Source organism: Ammospiza caudacuta, chromosome 13 (genome assembly GCF_027887145.1).
Source record: "Ammospiza caudacuta isolate bAmmCau1 chromosome 13, bAmmCau1.pri, whole genome shotgun sequence".
Classification (NCBI taxonomy): domain Eukaryota; kingdom Metazoa; phylum Chordata; class Aves; order Passeriformes; family Passerellidae; genus Ammospiza; species Ammospiza caudacuta.
Window position 1 is genome coordinate 20,478,868 of NC_080605.1, and position 19,410 is coordinate 20,498,277.

Sequence of the window (19,410 nt, forward strand, 5' to 3'; positions counted from 1 at the left end):
CCGTTCTTGGCAAAGCCGTGGTGGGGCTGTCAGTCCCCGCTGCTGTAACTGCACCGTGTGTGATGTGCTGTCAGGCTCTGGTGAGTGCTGGGCTCTGCAGAAACCAGAAAAATGAATGTATGAGGTCACTTGGACCATCTGTTTGCACACTCCTTCCATCTCTCAGCGCTTCTCCCCTTTGGCCAGGCTTGGTTGGAGTACGTGCTGGAGTGAGCAGGTCTGCACAGGCAGGAGCAGAGTGCTGAGCCTGGGCACACAAAAATGGCTTTGCCAGGGCTCTTTCAGGGCTGTGGAAAGAGCTAAAGGGCAAGTCTGAAGTTGGGCTCTTTGGGAAGGTTTCTGCTGAAGCTGTTGTCTTCTCTTTTAAAAATGGGAGACAAAATAGGAATAAATGTAAGATTTTTTGTGATGGAAAAAACTAGAAGCAAATGCCATTTGTCCAGTGTCATCACTCTGGTGTAACTGGGGACCTGGAGCAGAGAACAGGAAGAGTTTGCTCTTTTCAGGTTATAAACCCTTTGTTTGGTGCAGAATTATTTTCTTGTAGGGGTTGATTGATTAATTTATAATAATTGTACTTTGGTCCAGAATTATTTTCTTGTAGGGGTTGATAGATTAATTTATAATAATTGTACTTTGGTCCAGAATTATTTTCTTGTAGGGGTTGATTAATTGTTAATAATTTTACTCAGGTTATTAAACAGCTGTGGATGTTCTGTCACCATCAGGAAAGGGATTGAAGGATCCCTCTGGGAATTCTGTAACACGTGGAATTCCAGGAACTTCACAAATATTCTGTTCCTGCAGGGATTAGTTAATTATCCAGGGATGAATTATTTCATTCACCCCAGCCTCTCCCTGCTCCTGCAGCTCCAGAATGTTTCAGAGCACTCTCTGTGTCCTGTGGGGAGTTGGGATGGAGCAAACCAGGAGCAGATAAAAATCCATCTTTTCCTGCCACACTGGGAATTTGACACCCCACTAGATGGCAATGTTTGAATGCTGATGGCTCCTTCCATAAATCAGAATAAACCAGGTTCTGCTTGCTGTAAAATAGGTAAAAATGGCCTGGCTGCTCTTCCAGAGAGGTGCTGAGGTGTGACTGAGTGGAGGAGCTCTCCTGCTCTGGAACAGGATCCCTTGGTGGAATTTGGAGACTCTAGATCCCAATTAACATTAATTTTTCATTTTTAAAACTTCTGGTAGGGTTCTTTTAATTTGAAGAACAAAGGCATTTAATATAACTTAAATTTTCATGTCTCCTCTGAATCTGTGACTTGTTAAAGATGAACTATTCAGATAAATATCCTAAATAAATATTAATGAACAGAGTTAATGACTTGGTAGCTGAGTTTGCCTTCCCTCCCCCCTCTCCCCCAGCAGCTCCTCCTGTCTCTCTTTGGACGTTGTGGATCAGAGCAATGTCCTGGAAAGGGAATTTTTGGTGCCAGGATGGATTTTCCAGCCGTGTGACACTGGATGAGCCTCCAAAGCTCTGGCATCCCTCCCCTCGTGCATCCCAAACCTGAACATCCCAGTCTGAGCAGGGGGAAGAGGCTCTCAGCTGTGGAGATCATCCCCCAGCTGTCAGAGGAGTAAACAATTCCAATGGTTTCAATATGGGCAGGGCAAGCCCTGCATCAGCTTTGCAGAATCAAAGCCTGAAGGCTCAAGGAGGAATTCCAGAGGTGCTTCAGCTTTTCCTCTGCTCCCTCCGTGTTTGGAGCAGCAGATTTTGCTGTCATGTGCTCTTGGTTTAATCAAAGAGACTCCAAATGTGTGACCCTGCTCAGAAAAAATGAATTTGGGGTGCCAAAGCCCCAAAAAATCAGCCCCTTCTCCTCTGAGCAGGCAGGAGCCTTTTGTTTCTTGTAGGATCCATCATGTTCCTGTCAATTTAAAAGGATTCTGTCCATCACTTCAAGATGAATTCCCCATCCTGGTGCTTTTCTTTGGGTTTGAAAAATTAGAGGGAATTGGAAAGTAAAGGAGCAGTGACCTAAATCTGCTTGGATTCTGTATTAATAGAAATATGTTTGTATTTTATACATGGCTGTTGGATTCTGTGATGCACTTTCCCAAATCTTTCCAAATGCACCAAAACCAGCAGGAATTTCTGGACCACCTCAGCCTAACTCTGCCAAGTGCATGAAAATACTGATTTACCTCAGAAATTTCCAAGGAAATCTGTGATTCCTGGAGAATGAGGAGCAGCAGGAACTCAGGGTGTGCAAATGAAACTCCTGCCATAGAATTTGATTTTTAGGAGCTGGTTCTGAATGTGGGATGAGGATGGAATATTTCATGTCTGGTTTTGATCTCTTCCTCCTCAATTTGTTCTTAATTAGATTTCTTTACAGTTTCATTTTCTGTGGGGATTGTTTTGTCTTTTGCTCCTTGACTTCTGACCTTCCAGAAAGAGAGGATTACTTCCTCAGGAACATGGTTTGCCTGGGATTTTCTTAGTTTATAATTAATTCTTGTTTTTAGCAAGCTCCAACCCTTTTTCTCTTTATTTTGTACAGCAGATGCTCCAAAAATTTGGGAGTGTTGAATCATTTCAGACACCTCCTCTGTGTTTGTACCAAATCAAATCTTTGTATTCCCAAGGGTTTTTTCCCCTATTTTTTATTTCCTTTCAAAACCACAGAAAGATTTATTTCAGACCTGCTTGTGTTGCTCTTTTTCATTTTAATTGAACTCCCCCAGCTCTCTCCCTGTCTCTGATCCCTGCTGCACCTGTTGCCTTTTAAAGCTGACTCGAATTTTCCTGATTTTTGCCTTCTTCCTGAGCTTTTCCTTGCTCAGATTGGAATGTTGATCCTTGATTTCCTCTTTTCTCCCCTGTGGCTCCTGAATTCTCTTTGCAGCCCTTTTTGTCTCCCAACTGCAGCCAGGATCTCTCTGTCCGTATAAATCACCCCAACTCCTGCAATTTATGAAATCACTGAACTATTTTTAAGTCTCTGGTGTGTTTTTTATGGAAAGCTTCCTTCAGGAAATGAGATTCCTCCCCCCAAAAAAGCAAACTTGGGTTTTTATTGTTTTAAAATAAGGACTTTTTTTCTTTTTTGAGGCACCATTCATGAAAAGATCACTAAAAACACAGCCAGTCTTAAATTATCTAAATCCTGTACTTTACTCTTCTTTTATGGGCATCCATCTTCCAAATCATTGTCTTTTGGTCCAAGTGCTGATTTATATTCCTGCCCGGATTTTTCTGTGCTGTTCTGTGGCTCATGGATGCTGTGCTGTGTAAAATATCAATGTTTGATGCAGCTTTGGAGAGTAAATGATCCAAAAACCCCTCAAATCCCTTCTCCCTGGAGCTTTCCTGCCTTTTCTCTCCTCTGGATTTCCCCAAGTGAGAGGTCTCATTTCCAATATCCTGATTTTGGGTGGGTTGGGATTGGGACATGCTGGGGGCTCTCCTGCCTGCAGTTATTTGTGGATAGGGAGCACTCAGCGCACTCCACTCTGCTATTGTGTGCACAATTTGGGGGATTTCTCTCTCTCCTGCAGGTAAATCATCTTTTTAATGCCACTGGGAACTTTTTATCCCCTTAAAAACTCCTCCAGTGCCTTTAGGTTGTGATTTTTCCTGGTAGGAAATGTCTTGCTCAGGACCTGGTTGTAAAACAGCGTTTTAGATTGCGACAGTGACTGCGCAGATTTTCCATCTGAAATTCATTCTGTGCTCTGCTTTTGCTGACACCCATGGAAAGGAACCCTGCACAGCAGCAAATTGGAATTTCAGCCCATTTTTCTCCTTTCCCAGTTTGGAGACACCACACAGGGCTGTAAACTTCTCTGTGTTCTTGCTGTCACTTAGAAATGAGAAATTTTGGGGGACTTCAAAGCACTTTTGAAGTAGATTTTGGGGTCCTGTGTTTTCTTCCTGTGTATTCTCTCCTTTATTTCAATTTGCTCCTACAAAAAATAATAAAAACATTGAAAAAATAAATTTTATTTTAAAAAATGATGCCACAAGAGATCCACTTCTCCACTTGGCTCTGTTAGAGCCTGCAGATTTCAGGCTTTGAGGACTCTGGGCTCATTTGTAATGCAGAGGAAGCTGTGGAGCTTTTAGTTTGTGCAAACCTGGAATTTTGTGGCTCCAGGCTTCAAATCGTTTGTCTTGCAGGAGCAGCCCATATCCTGTTCTTTAGGTTCTATATACAACAGCTTAGGCAAGTCCTTCACAGGATTAGGAGCCCATCTGAGAGGAAGATGGAAAGCCCAGTAAGTGGAAAAGATTATTTTACTTTGCAGGGTAGGGAAAGGAAAATGAGAATTTTAGAGATTCTTGAAGCCTTGCCCTGTGGAGTAAAAGCATCTCTGGCAGCCCTGGCTTGTTCACTGTTGCACCTCTGAATTTTGAGAGTATTAACATATTGAATGTTCAGGGAGCTCTGGTTGGATTTAGGGGGTTTGGATCAGAGAATCCTGGGATGGTTTGGGTGGGAAGGACCTTAAAGTTCATTTAATGGGCAGAGGCACCTGCTCTGTCCCAGCCTGGCCTTGGGCACTGCCAGGGATCAGGGGCAGCCACAGCTGCTCTGGGAATTCCAGCCCAGCCCCTCTCCACCCTCACAGGGAACAATTCCTTCCCAAAATCCCCCCTACCCCTTATCTTTGTCAGTTTGAAGCCATTCCCCTTGTCCTGTCCATGTAAAAATCCATCTCCCTCTATTTCAGATGGGCAAATAATGGATTTTTCAGGGGATTTTTTTCCGTGAGGGCTTGAAGTTTTTTGCTCTCCAGTGTTGGTGCTTTAGGAACATCCAAACCCCTCAAAAGCTGCAATGAAAGTGTGGAATAATTCAAGCTGACACTGCACGGCATTCCCAGTGAAATTCCCAGCTTTAAAGCCACTCCTCACCTTGTTCATGGAACACTTTGGCAGCTCAGCACCAGGGGCTGCAGAGTTCATCCTGAGGCTCCTGAAGTGCCTGAATTCTAGGAGCAGCTGTGAGGGGATCCTCCTTTTGGGCTCTGGTTTTTACTGAATTTGGGTCCATTTTGCACTGAGCTTTAAAAGAGTTGATTTTTTTTTTTTTCTATATGGAATTTTCTGCATTTTCCTTCTTCAGCAGGAGTCAGTTTTGTAGTCAGACTTATTGAGGGGTACTGTCAGTGAGGAGTAATCCCTGCTCCAGCTTTGCCTTTGCAGTGCTGGATCCTCCTCTTGGTTTGTAACAGTGCAGCTTCCACAGACCCCAGTGCAGCTGATAAAATTCCATGCACGTTTCACACTTTTAAAATTCCTGGCATTTTTACACCCAGAACTGTGCAGGTGAACAATCACTGACTTTTGGGAAAAAGGTTTGTTGAAGAAGTCCTGTAACTGCTCAGCTTTGGGGCTCTTTGCAGGTGCAGAGCCTGTTGTGTGGGACTGTGTGTGTCCTCTCTGTTTTCTGGAAAATACAAGTTTGTGTTGATTATTATTGTCAAATTAAGCCCTTTCTGAGCTAGACATGAGGCAGCTGAGAGGTGCTTAAACTTTTATTCCATTTTCAGTCTCTTGAGAAGGGTGAGACAATACAGCTGTTATAATTCACACCATCAAAATGAGAAGCCTTAAAGCCAATAATCTAAAATTAACCCTTGTGGGTCCTACTACAGTGCATCTTTCATAATTTTATTTCTCCAAAGTATCCAGTCTTTTCTGTAAAGCCATCCTTTGAAACTTGTTTCTATTTCCATCTCTCAGTGTCTCTCTTACTCTATGGCATTTCTAAGGCATTTCTATGCTATATTCTGCTGTATTTTTGCAATTTTTTCTTTTTCCTCCATTCCAGGCCACCTGTTTTACAAGTTTGGCATCACAGAGTCGGACTGGTACCGCATCAAGCAGAGCATCGACTCCAAGTGCAGGACAGCCTGGAGGAGGAAGCAGAGAGGCCAGAGCCTGGCTGTGAAAAGCTTCTCCAGGAGAACCCCCTCATCCTCCTCCTACAGTGGCTCAGGTACAAGCCAAACCTTGCCCCCAATCAGAAATCCCTCTTGGTTTCCAAGGTGAATTTTAGTTTGGCTGCCTGGCTTTGCTGAGAGTGTGGGATCCTGCGATGGTTTGGGCGGAAGGGACCTTGAAATCATCTAATTCCACCCCTGCCATGGGCAGGGACACCTTCCATTTTCCCAGGTTATTCCAGCCTCATAAATCCCTCTTGGTGTCCAAGATGAATTTTAGTTTGGCTGCCTGGCTTTGCTGAGGTGCTGAGAGTGTGGAATCCTGCAATGATTTGGGTGGAAAGGACCTTGAAGTTCATCTAATTCCACCCCTGACACCTTCCACTGTCCCAGGTTATTCCAGCCTGGCCTTGGGCACTTCAGGAATCCAGGGACAGCCACAGCTGCTCTGGGAGCCTCCCCACCCTCACAGGGAACAATTAATTCCCAAAATCCCACCCAGCCCTGCTTTCTGTCCACCCCTATGGCTTCAGCTCCTGCAGCTTTGTGCTGGAATTTTGTATTTTTACCACGCTCAGTTCTTTGAGGAGAAAGTCCAAATATCTTTGCAGTTGTTGTTCCTAGGAGGAATCAAGTGACTAAATCCTTCCCAGTGTGTTCACACCATTCAGTGGGACGTGCTAAATGCTGTTCCTGAAGTGTTTTCCTCTGCAGACATGAAATGTGCTGTAGGTGATTCCATATTTCCATCTAGGTACGGAGGCCTGGATAACAAATGCAAAATCCTGACCTCAGGAGTGTTCTCTGAGGACATTTCTGGCTCATGCTTTTAATATAAAGCAGTGTTCTGGGACTTTTGTACATTAGATATTAAAACCAGGGCTTTGGAAGGCAGCCCAAAGAAAAGGAAGTCAGTTCATTTGCCTGCATAAAATTTTTGGTTGCATGTTAACACTAACCACTGTATCTCATGCAAAGAATGACAAAATCTGCTTTCAATGGAAAATTTTATGTGCTGGAACAGGGAATCCCATCCAAAAATCTCAAATTAAAACAACTAATCAATGTAATGATAACCATAAGCCCTCTATGTTGATGGGATTTTTGCTTTCAGTCTTTCAGCAATCAGTATTTCGGGGTGAAAAGGCAGCAGTAGGTGGATATTACAGCCTGTGCTCATTAGCCTGTACTCCTTGAGTGCTGTTGAGATTTATTATTCCAATTATTCATCTCCAGTCTGTTTTGGAGGTTTGGAGGCACCTGCAGAGATGTAAAACTCAGAGTCAGTGGGTTCCTGTCTCCTGAAGGCTGTGGGATCATCAGTTTGGGTTGGTTCCTTGGTGTGGTTGTCCCATGGGATTCCAGCTGCTTTGGGTGGGAAGGGCCTTAATTAAAGCTCATCCCATTCCAGGGACCCTTCTACCATCCCAGGGTGCTCCCAGCCCCATCCAGCTTCACTTCCTGAGGTATTCCCAAATCCTGGCACTGCAGTGGTGGAAACCCTTCCCTGTGAATGGGAGGACTGGGATTTTCAGAGTTGTTTTTAGCAGCAATTAATTTGCCTAATTTAAAATAAATAAATAAATATGGCATCCTGAAGTTCACTCAGCTGTGCCCTTACTTTTGTTTTCCTGGCCCTGAGGAATTTTGGGATGACTGAGCACATTAAGAATTTGTCACCATCCCTGGAGACATCAAAATCCACCTGGGTGCAGCCCAAAGCCACCAGTTCTGGTTGCCCATGGTTTGAGGAAGGACATTGGGTTAGATCATCTCCAGAGGCCACTTCTCACCTCATTTATTTGGGATTTCAAATTTTCTTCATGAATTATTGCACGCACAATTAAGAATTTTGGATTATTTGCATCACAACAGGATTGTTGTTTAAACTCACTCCTCTTGCACTTGTTGGAAATGCCAAAGCTTTGAGGCTTTTCCTGCTTGGGATTAACAGTTCCTGGAGCACGTGGCTTTGATTGGAGCGTGGTGAAAAGTGACAGCAGATTTCCTCTCTGCTGTGCTCATCACATGGCAAAATTAACTCTGGAAACGACAGCAAAGCAGGAGGCTGAGCCCACAAACCCTGCAAGGCATCAACCTGCAGGGAAAGTCATGTCTGGGGAGCCTGCTGGGAAAACACAGATGGATTTGCTTTGTCCTTCACCCCCAGAGATGTTAATTAAGATTTTTTTGCACTTAACTGACTGTTAAATTCAGGCGGAAGTTGGTTTTCTTGATTTTCCCTGGCTGTTTGCTTGAATCCATTGCCTTTTTTTGGAAAGGAGGTGTTGATTGCTGTGCTTTGCTCTGCTCCTGGAGCCAACATTTCAGTACCTAGGTGTGTTTTCCCCATGTTTTTTCCCAAGCAGAGACATCCATGTGGCTGCCGTGATAATTTCACTGGATATTCCTTTGCAAAGGGTTGGAGTCTGTGCAGGGAATGAGGGGTTTGGGAGGAGGATTAATTGAAAAGTGCCTTCTTCCTTTCTTTTCATTTCTCTTCAGATTGTTCAAGCTGTTATCACAATTTTCCATGTTGGAATTTTTAATTAGTTCCCTGACATTGGGATTTCTGTGTAGATTTAGGCCTATGCTGAGGTGTCACATTAAAAACTGGATGTGCAGCCAAATCTTCAAAGCTGTTCCACACAAGTGGGGCTGAGGCAGGGGGAGGTGATGGTTTACAGCTTTATTTCCATTGTTCTGGAATGGTTTTTCCCTGCTTTTTTTGGGTGTGGGGATGGTTAATCCATCCACCCTTCCCTTGCTGGGGCTGCAATGAGGAGATTCATCCCTGTCTGTGAGGAGAGCTCTGAGGGTGGAGCTGGAAAACCACTTTGAAATCCAGAATTCCTGAGTGGGAATCCCTCCTGCTGTGGAATCTGTCCCTTCTCCCAGGGAACAAGGGGCAGGATGAGAGGAGATGTCCTTAAAGTTGCACCAGGAGAAGTTTAGGTTGGAATTAGGAAAAATTCCTTCATGGAAAGGATTGTCCAGCATTGGAATAGTTTGTTCCAGAGCAGTGTGGAGTCTTCATCCCTGGAAGTGTCCAAAATCCCATGGATGTGGCACCTGGGGATGTAGTGGGTGGTGACCATGGTGGTGGTGTTGAATCTCATGATCTTAAAGGTCTTTTCCACCCTTAACCATTCCATGATTCCATAAAGGTGAAAATCCTCAACAGATAAATAGGAACAGATTAGAAAACACCAAAGATTCTGCCCTAAAAAGTGATTCTAGCTGAGAATTAACCCCATGTATCCTTGAAGGTTCTTTGGGAATGCTCTGCAGGGTTCATGTCCCAGCTGTCCCTTGGGAGCTCGTGGAAAATTCTGGAATTCAGCTGTGGCTCCTCCTGCCAGGGATTCTCCAGAATCCCAGCTGGAAAAGTGAGGCTCGATGGTTTCCAGGGGTTTCTCCCTGCTGACAGCTCCTCTCCCCAGGCTGGCTCTGCTCCTCATGGCTGGGTTTGTTTGTAGTGGGGAATGTTTATAAAAGTGGATAAATATTCCCTTTGTCTGCTCTGAGATGAAGAGGGGGGAAACAGGACTCAGAAAGGATGTTTTGTTTTCAGATGTGCCTGAATCCTCTCTCTTCTTTCTTCCTAAGAGAGAAAAAAAACCACCCAAAAAATCCAACAAAATAGAGCAAAAAAACCCCCAATTTCAGTTGTTGCAGTGAAGCCAAATTTAAATCCATTTATAGGTGACCATGGGAGAGGTGCAAGGTGATTCCATCCAGGCTGTGGTTCCTCATGCACCTTCAAAAAGCACAATAATTTCTGTCCTCTGAAGTCAAAAATGACTTAAAAATCAAAACTGTTGGGCCTTACAGTTAAAAATGCATTTCAATATGTGAATATCATAAATATATATAAAATAAAGATTTCTCTGCTGTAGGTTTTACTTCTTTGATAATCTTTTATCACGTAACTTAATCAGAAAATAAATATTATAAGTGAAGGATTCTGTATTTGCACTCTGTGGTTTGGCTGAGGTTGAGTTGTAATTTAGCTCAGTTGAATTCCACAGGTAAAAACTGGGAAACACAAAGGAAAGACCAAGAAATTATCCTTCAAAATCCTGAGGGAATTTGTCCTTCAAAATCCTGAGGGAATTTGTTTCTCAAAATCCTGAGGGAATTGCTTCCTCAAAATCCTGAGGGAATTTGTTCTTCAGAATCCTGAGGGAATTGCTTCCTCAAAATCCTGAGGGAATTTGTTTCTCAGAATCCTGAGGAAATTTGTTCCTCAGAATCCTGTGGGAATTTGTTCCACAAAATTCTGAGCTGGGAGCCCTGAAGGAGCAGATGATAGCAGTGGATTTTCTCAGTCATCCCAGCAAAATGCTATTTGTAAATTAAAAAAAAAAACTAGAGAAGTGAATTGCATCAAATATTAGGAATAGATTAATGGAAATGGGTGAAAAAGTGAAAGAGATTCAGGAAAGGATTTTCCCAGGATATCTATTCCCTCCAGTGCCCATGACAAATCCAATGGTATCCCAGCTGGAAAAATCCCATTTTTATTTGGTCAATAAATGCCATTTATCATTTATTTGGTTAAAAAAAAGCCATTTTCATTTGGTTTGGGCAGTTTTTCTGCAATATTCAGCACTTTTCAGCCAGTTGGGATTCCTCAGTCCCACCTGGAATTCCATGCAGCAAATTTCACTCTACACCAGAGCAGGAGAAGCTGGAATTGCCCAGGGAGCACCAAGGCTGCATTTAAGGAATTATAAAAGCTCTGCAGTTACCTGCTGAGATGTGAGGGATTAAAGGTGTGCCCAACAGGCAGAAAAAAATTGGATTTGTTGTGTTTCCCTCGGTTCCTGTGGAAATTTGTGGCTGGAATTCTGTGTTCCAGCTCATTCACAGAATCAGAGCTGCCTGAATTGTCAACCAACCCAACTTTTCAACAAATAAATAAATATTAACTTGGTGGTTTGGAGCTCCCAGTTCCCATGCTCAGAACTAAACCTCAAAATTATCTTCATGCCCAAACATTTGCAGACAGGAGGGGGAAAAAGCCCCTTAAATGGCTGATTTTATTGAAGAACATTCCCATTAAAATATTTGAGTGAATAAAACTCATTCCTGCAGAACTAACAGTGTGTTTGCAGAATAAATCTTGGAGTATTTAGTAGAGATATTAAAAATTAATGGTTTCTGTCATTTTTACTTGCCTTTTGCCTCTTCTATTTAGAAGAATCTTTCCCTGCAGCTGGAAAACCTCAGAATGGATCTATGATGTGTCCATTACAAGTTTTTACCCTCTGGAAATCCCACTGAGGTTTTCCTGGTGGTTTTTGTCCCTGTTACATGAAGATAACTCTCATTTTTTATGTTTACCATTCCCTTTTCAGGGGCATTTCCACTCTGCAGTGTGAGTTGTGTTTAAATTTAATAAATCAAGAAATCCACCTGTCATTTTGAGGTTCAAAAATACAATTCCAGACCTCACGTGTGTCAGTGTGAATTGTAGGGGATGGATCTTGGAAAACAATTGGGTGATTCCCATTATTTATAATGATAAATTTATTTTATCATTATAAATAATGGGAATATGACGTATAATATAATATATAAAATAATATATAACTAATACATTACTTATTATTAATAATAAATAATAATAATGTATAATTATTATAATTATCTATATTATTTATAATAATACAATTTACTAATTATAATAAATAATAATTAGTAAATATAATGAATAAGTAATAATATTAAAAATTAATATTATATTAATGATATATTATAATTAAATGCAAATTATCATTATTTCTATTATAATTATAAATAATTATAATATTAATTTCATTTCTCACAATAGGCAGGATGGGTTTTTAAAGGTGTTCTTGGGGTGATGGTGGCAGAAATTGTTCTCGGGTGACCAAAAGAATTGAATTGCTCAGGAAACCTCTGTGGTTTTGTTCTGATGGGACTTTTCCAGCTGCAGAATCTGGGATTTAGACCCCAAAATGTGCTTTTTGTTTTTTTAAGCAGGAGCTCTCCCAGCTGGAATTCTGTGGGTTTGTAGCAAACCTCCCTCATGCACAGTGAATTCCAGAGACTGGATTTGATTGCTGTGGGGTTTTAGGAGCACTTTGGGGGATGCTGCACGCGCCATAAATCGGAATTTGGTCTCTCTTCCTGCAGAGGGGTCGCAGAGCTCGGTGTCAGCCTCCAGTGAGCTGCAGCAGAACCAGCCCCAGGCCCTGCACTACGCCCTGGCCAACGCCCAGCAGGTCCAGATCCACCAGATCGGGGAGGATGGACAAGTGCAAGTAGTATGTGCTCACCTTTCCTTCATCCCTGCTCCAGCTGCAGGGGGATGCTGGGGGGAAACCACAACCTAAGGTGTCCAGAAAACAAATCCTGCAAGCTTATAGAAAAAAAAATAAAAAAAATTAGAGTTATTTGACAAAAAAATTCCATGCAGGATTTCCTCACACAATCAACGCACTCTGGTTGTTATATAGAGAATTATCAGCCTGTTCCTGGCTGTGTTTGCTTAGTGATTTATACTTCTGGTGTGCTTCCACAACAAAATCACATCTATTTATTTGTTTTTTCTGTAAAACTGCATTCACAGGCACTTTTGGACATCTGGGAGATGAGTTCTTCCCATGTGTGTTTGTTGAGCTCTGTGTCTATCAGTGAAAGTTCTAAATATTGACATTTTTAAAGCCTGACACTCCCACCAGCACTCAGGCCTGATGGTTTTTATCTGTGGTTTTAGTGTTCTGTGAAAAAAAACCACCTTCACTTTAATTCTTGTGTCCCACAGGGCACTACAAGGATTGTTTGAAATTCAAATTCTTTTTAAGAGGCGTCCTCAGTGAAATAATTCTCTTTGTGCAGGAACTGGGTGGAAATCTTCCTTTTCCACTTCACTTTTGCCAGAACTTTTCAATGTTATCCTGGGAATTTCTTTGTCTTTTGAATCCCATGCAGATTTTAAAAGTGGATTTTCCTATGGATCTGTGGGTGAGATTTAATTGATAACTGAAAAGTACTTTTTAATTCTTGAAAGACAAGATAGCAAGGAAAATTACATGAAATATGTGACTAATAGAACAGATAGTTTGTTTATAGATGGAAGTGATAAAAACTTCCCTCATTAAAAAACCTGGATATATTAATTATCCTTCAAATTGTAGAATCCAGGGAAAAACCTGCTATAAATGGATCTTTAAACATTCCATCTTTTTCCTGGGAGCACTGAGAGTTTGATGTGAAGGAGGGAAAGTGATTTTAATCTCCCCCTGGGCTGGGCAGTGCTATAATTTTCTCTGCAGCCCCTATTGTCAGAGGGACACTTTCAGTGTGGCTTTTCTCCCTATAAATAGGCAGTTTCCTTCCAAAGGAAATGAAACTGTAGGAAATAGAGGGATCTGTGTGTCTTTGAAAATCACAGGCAATTGTTCTTGTGTTATAAAATCAGAGGGGCCTTTGACAGAATTCCAAATGATTATCTTTCATCTCATGCAGGCATATTAAAATGAACACAAAGCTTTATAAAACCTCCAGGAGGTTATTTAGAATCCAATCTCCCCTCAGGTAAATCACAGTGGCTGGGCTGGGCAGGATGCACAAGGAATTCCAGCCACTCTTCTCCTTGCAGATGGGACCAGGAGAGTGGTGGGGATGGGCAGCAATTCCAAATATTCCAGGATTAAAACCATCAGGGCAGATTCTCACCAATATAAATCAGGGGAATTGCTCAAATTAATGATTTCCTGCCAGATCCCAGCAACTGAGTCCTTGGTGTGGTCTGTGCTCCAGAATGAGCAAAAATAGGTGGAAAATGAGATTGGAAACCTCACGCTTGGAGATACTTATTTTATTTTATTTACTGTTGATATATCCGTTTTAAAACTGAATTTTCCAGATATTTAAATTGAATTAAAGTTTCAGTCAACAAAGCAAGTCAAGCCCAGGCTTTGTGTGCCAGTCAAAAAGGCAATAGAAAAATACACTTGTTAGAAGTTGTGGTTTCAAAAAACTCTTCTTCTACTACTACTACTACTACTACTACTATTATTATTATTATCATTATCATTATTATTGTTATTATTGTTATTGTTACTATTGCTATTATTGCTATTACTATTATTACTATTGTTACTACTACTATTATTATTATTATTATTATTATTACTACTACTACTACTACTACTATTATTATTCCTCCTGTTTTCCTTCCCCTGAAGTGGGAACGACCCAGTCTTTGCTCCAAGTCGCTCTGTTTTTATTTCCTTGCAGAGCTGGGGCAGTACAGGTGCACTTTGCATTGTTAAATCTCCTCAATGGTTTCATTGCACGTTTTGCTTCTCTCCATGAAACTCTGCTGCCGGCAAGGCAGGAGCTGCTTCCTGGAGCTGTGATTTTCCTCTGATGCTCCTTGGTGTTTTCTTTTGTTGTGGATCCCACAGGGCCATCTCCACATAGCCCAGGTGCCCCAGGGGGAGCAGGTGCAGATCACGCAGGACAGCGAGGTGAGCAAAGCCTGGGGGCTCGTGTGGGACCCTGAGAGCTCAGGGGAAATGAGAAATGGGCTGGAACCAGCACAAAATGTGCTTTAGAACCTGCTACTTCTGTCTCTGGGGTCTCAGGGGTTTATTTTTAAATTGTTATTATTTATTTTTATTTTTATTATTTTGATTTATTTTTCCCCTCCCTCACCAGCCAAAACACCTCAGTGTGTGTTGTTTCCTTTTTATTATTATTTATATTATTTTTATTATTTTGATTTATTTTTCCCTCCCTCACCAGCCAAAACAGCCCATGTGTGTTAATTGTTGCATAAGGCTGATGACCTTTTGAAATTTGGTACTGACAGAGTTTAATAGGAAATCAGGTGCTTGCAGTGCTTAAAAATGAAATTATTCTCTTTAGGTTGATGAATTAAATGTGGTCAGAACACTCAGGGCCTTTAATGGTTGAACAGGAGTTGGAGAAGCCTTCAGCCACCAATTAATAAAGAAATATTCCAGAATGAATTTACCCTCCATTCCTGACCAGCTTATCTGGCACTGCAGTATTTGCCCTTCTTAATTTTTTTTCCCAGAAAAATAATCCTGTGGAATGGGATGGATAAATGGATATAGATAGCTGGAAATGGATAAATTCAATCCCAAACCCTCCAATATAGGCTCAGCTCCCAAATCCAGGTGGATTTCCCTGTGTGTGTGCTGCAGTTATTGGTTATTTAAAAATCTCCTGACTGCTAAAACTGCTCTTGAATTTCTCATGCTCTTTATTTCAATGCAGAAGGAATAGAAAAATCAGGTTAAACATTAACACAGGCAACAATTTGAATCTGTCCCATTTCCCTGTCAGGGTTTTCCCTCTCTGGGAAGTGGATCTGCCTGGCTTGGTTTAATCCCTGTCCAAAGAACCCAAATCACAGCTCATAAAACCACTTTGTGAAGGAGTATTGTTAACACAGGCAGCTACTGGAGAATAAATATTATCATAAAAATTCTATAAATATTATAGTTAAAGGCTTGTCCTTTGAAGGGCCTGTCAGGCCTTGAGAGGGAGAAGAAAGGATTAAAATATCCTGGCTCTAAAGTGTGGTGCTGCCATAAAACTGAGGGAGTTTTTGGGTAAAGAACCACTAAAAAAGTGATGATTCAGCAGAGATTGCTGGACTGGATCCTGAGGTTCCAGCACAGCCTGGATCCTTTGCCTCTTCTTGTCTGTCGGACTTTCAAAGGCTGCATTTGTCCCTGACAGATGAAAACATCTGGTTTTAAATTGATGACAATGTACACAAGTGAGAGAGGAGCTGCCAGCAGGAGAAACTGCACAAAAAGGGGATTTTGTCCTCCAAAATGTGCTGCTTCACTGCAAGGCTCTTTTGGGAAGCTGCCTTTCCTTAATCCAAGTGTACTTTTGGAAAGACATCAGTGAGCATGTGAATAAAAACTTCATGTCATAAAGATTTCCTGATTGGACTTTGAAGCTTAAAATACTTTGATTTATTGAGTTTTTTAAAATTATTATTATTATAGATGTAATCCCTGTTACAGAACTGTGTTGGTTTTCAATATGGAATGAGGATAAATAAAAAGCAAATAGTAAATAGCTCTGCAACCCTGTAAAAGTGTTAGATTGCTAATTCTGGGATAGTAAGGGCTGGATTTCAATTTGCAGGTTTATATAAAGAAGGCAAATCAGAAGTTTTACCTCAGAAAAATTTTACGTAAAACCAAAAAAAAGCAAAACATGCTGGGTGGGAAAGGTCCTTGCTGTGAGGCTGAGTGGAGCTGGATTGCCTAAAGAACCTTCAGCAGAACTTTTTAAATTCACAGATTTCCTTCACACTGAAACAGATTTTTCTGCAGTTTTTGCATTCCCAAACTTGTGCTGATTGTCCCTTGTCTCCTTTTCCAGGGGAACCTGCAGATCCACCAGGTGCACGTGGGTCAGGACGGGCAGGTAGGAGCAGCTCTGGGTGTCAGCAGCATTTCCCCTGGTTTTTGATGGAGATTGGGATAATCCCCATTTTTAGTGCCTGTTTTAAAGAGCCAAACCTGCTCTGGTGATAGGAATAACTTGCAAAAGGATAAAACCTAATGGAGATATTTGATATTTGGTTCAGCATTCCTGCAGGATGTTTTGTCCCTCTGTTTTCTCCCTCCTTTGGAGTTGGGTTGAGTGCCCATGGTGTTCCTGTCTGCTCTTCCCAGTCCCCAGGCACCAACATTTATTGAAAAAATTACTCTTTTTATTTACATTTTATCCTTTTCCATGGCATGGCTGTCCTGAGGGAAGCAGATTTGCTCTTGTCCTTGTTGATGAGAAGTTTTTTGAGGTGCTTCTGCAAACAGCAGGTGAGGAAAAGCAGCTTTTCCTTGGCTGAGCAGTCACTGACCATGGAACTGAGCTCAGGATTCCCAGAACTGCTCAATTTGATCTCAGACACACTTAAAATGTTAAATTCTGCTTAAACAGAGCACAAAAATCATCCTGCAAGAAGCTTCCAGGCCACATGAATCAGAGTGTGATTATTATTACATTTAGTGTTGGTATATCTGTTTTAAAACTGAGTTTTCCAGGTATTTAAATGGAATTAAAGTTTCAATCAACAAAGCAAGTCAGATTCACCAGGAATTGTTTGGTTCCTGGTGAATATGAATAAATTGGGAAACATTTGGGATCCTGCCTGGGATGGAGGCTCTGCCATCAGCAGGGCTTCCACTGCTGGGAAATTTTGTAGTTATGGTTATTTTTTTAGAGAAATTTTTAGTTATGGTTATTTTTAGTGAATCTTTTAGTTATGGTTATTTTTTAGCGGATAAAAACCAGGACAAAACAAATATTTAAGGGATTTTTAGCTCTGTTCTGCAGTAATTACTGAATCAGAGTGTGAGGAATTGTTTGGTTCCTGGTAAATCTGAATAACTTGGGAGACATCTGGGGTCCTGCTGGGATGGAGGCTCTGCCATCAGCAGGTTTGGGGCTCACAGGAGCCCCCAGCACTCTGAACTTGGCAATATTTGGGTTTCAACAAGAAAATAATCCCCTGGAAGTGTTCTTTGCTCAGGGCTGCATCAGAGGTGCTTCTGCAGGAGTGAATCTTGGGAAGGTGATTTTTGGAAATGTTATTTTGGTATTTATTGGGTTTTTTTCCTTCTCTGTGAAATATTGCTGTCCAAATGACACCTTAACACTGGGTGGGTTTATATGTCTCTGAGTGTGGCACCAAGATTAAATTTATTTGTAATTAAAACCTCACAGCATTATTTTCCCCTTGCATTTCCTATTCCTGTGGAAATTTGTGTGTCCATGTGTCTGTGCATTCACAGGGTTGTGAGACAGGGAAGAAAAGGATGATTAATGATCTTTTCTGGGATTTTAATGATGTTATCTGTCTGTACTATCACTCAGATTGGGATAACCTCTCTCCTACCTCAGTGGTTGTTGGCTGTACCCACATGGATGGGAAATCACTTTGACATTCAGTTTTTAGGGAATTTTTTTAACTATCTGTGCTCTGAGCTCTTTAAATTTTGGTCAGAACAAAGGGTGAAATGCTGAGTTTTTGCTTTTTCTCCACTCACTCAGCTGCATTTTGGTGTGAAAGAGCTTCAGTGCCTTGAGCATCACCAGGAGCATTCCCAGGAGCCCTCAGCTCCTCCTGAAGTATTTGCTTGGGAAATTGGTGATTTTAGTGGATTAAAAACCAGGAGCAAGCAGAGATTGAGGGGATTTTTGGCATTAATTACTGAAGCACTGGAAGGGGGTGAGCAGAGGGGAGCTCTGGGGCTGCTGTGTGGGACCTGTGAGCCCCAAAACTGCCCAGGAGCAGGAGTTAAACCAGCTCAGCTAAACCCTGCTGCTGGTTTCAGGCTGGGAGTGGAGCTGATCCCTTTCCCTTGGCACCAGGAGTGGGATGAGAGCAGGGAACGTGCCTGGGATGAGGGGAGGCAAACACAGCACAGAGCAGCAGCTTCCACTCAGCTGCTCCAAGAAACTCCTGCAGTTTTCCCACCTGTCCATTATTTTCCAGGCTTTTTCCTGGATCTTTTGAGGCCTAATCTGGATAATCAGGAATAACATGGGGCTTCTGTGACTGAGTGTTTTCAGCTGAATAATAAATGTATCCTCACTGAAGACTGAATCTGAGCCTGGCTGCTGCTGAATGCTCTCTGGGAATATTTCCTGTGGAAATTCCTGTTTTCCATGATTTTCTGGGCACACAGCAGGGGCTGGGGGTTCCCCTGTGCAGGTGAGGTTTGGTGCTGCAGCTTCTCCATCCCAGTTCCACGTGAAAGATTCAAAGAGCAGGAACTTGGGAAGGAGGCAGAAAACAGCACAAACCCTGATGAGATGTGAGCAGGGAAGTCTCCCAGGTGCCCCAGGTGCTCAGGTACCAAATCTTGGCTTTTCTGCAGAATTTTGCTGATTGTGCTTTCCCCTCTCTTGCCTTCAGTGGCCTGGTGGTTGCTCTGAGCTCAGATTTTGTTTTTCTGGCATCCCTGAGCATGGAATGAATGAAATCATTCCAGAGGAGCTCTGTCTACCTCCACATGTGTTCTATTAGCTGGAAGTTTCAGATTTCAGTGCACGTTTAATAAAAACCCCAAACTGCAAAAATAATTAAAGCTTCACATTAGCAGGGCCTTGAAACCTCAGGAAAGTGGGAATTTCTTTTTTTCTCTTTGCATTTTGTCCTTAGGAATTACCATAAAATTTCACTTTTGTCTCTGATTACCTGCCCTGCTCTTCCCCACCTCCATCCTTTTTTTCCTTGGAATTTTGGTCATCCCAGGAAATGTTCAGAGTGTCCTGTGCCTCAGGGATACAAAAACCTGGGATATAAAAACCAGCACAATTCCAGGAGTTTCCCACTCCTTAATTCTATTTTTTAGCCATTCCATGTTATACACCCTCACTGCCAGTGCTTCTCCAATTTAGGGATTAATTAAATGGCACCAGGGAAATAGTCTTTAATTATTGCCTGGTTGTTAAATGGAA

The 19,410-nt window shown here is 41.9% G+C and overlaps 1 protein-coding gene across 1 annotated transcript in view; it reads left to right on the top strand.

The window, feature by feature from the left end:
* Positions 1 to 19,410, top strand: part of BANP (BTG3 associated nuclear protein) — a 109,605-nt gene that overhangs the window by 44,456 nt on the left and 45,739 nt on the right. Inside the window, exons 8-11 of the mRNA XM_058813530.1 lie at positions 5,802 to 5,969; positions 12,079 to 12,209; positions 14,358 to 14,420; positions 16,324 to 16,368. Coding sequence (XP_058669513.1) covers positions 5,802 to 5,969; positions 12,079 to 12,209; positions 14,358 to 14,420; positions 16,324 to 16,368 — 407 coding nt within the window. The remainder of the gene's footprint in view (positions 1 to 5,801; positions 5,970 to 12,078; positions 12,210 to 14,357; positions 14,421 to 16,323; positions 16,369 to 19,410) is intronic.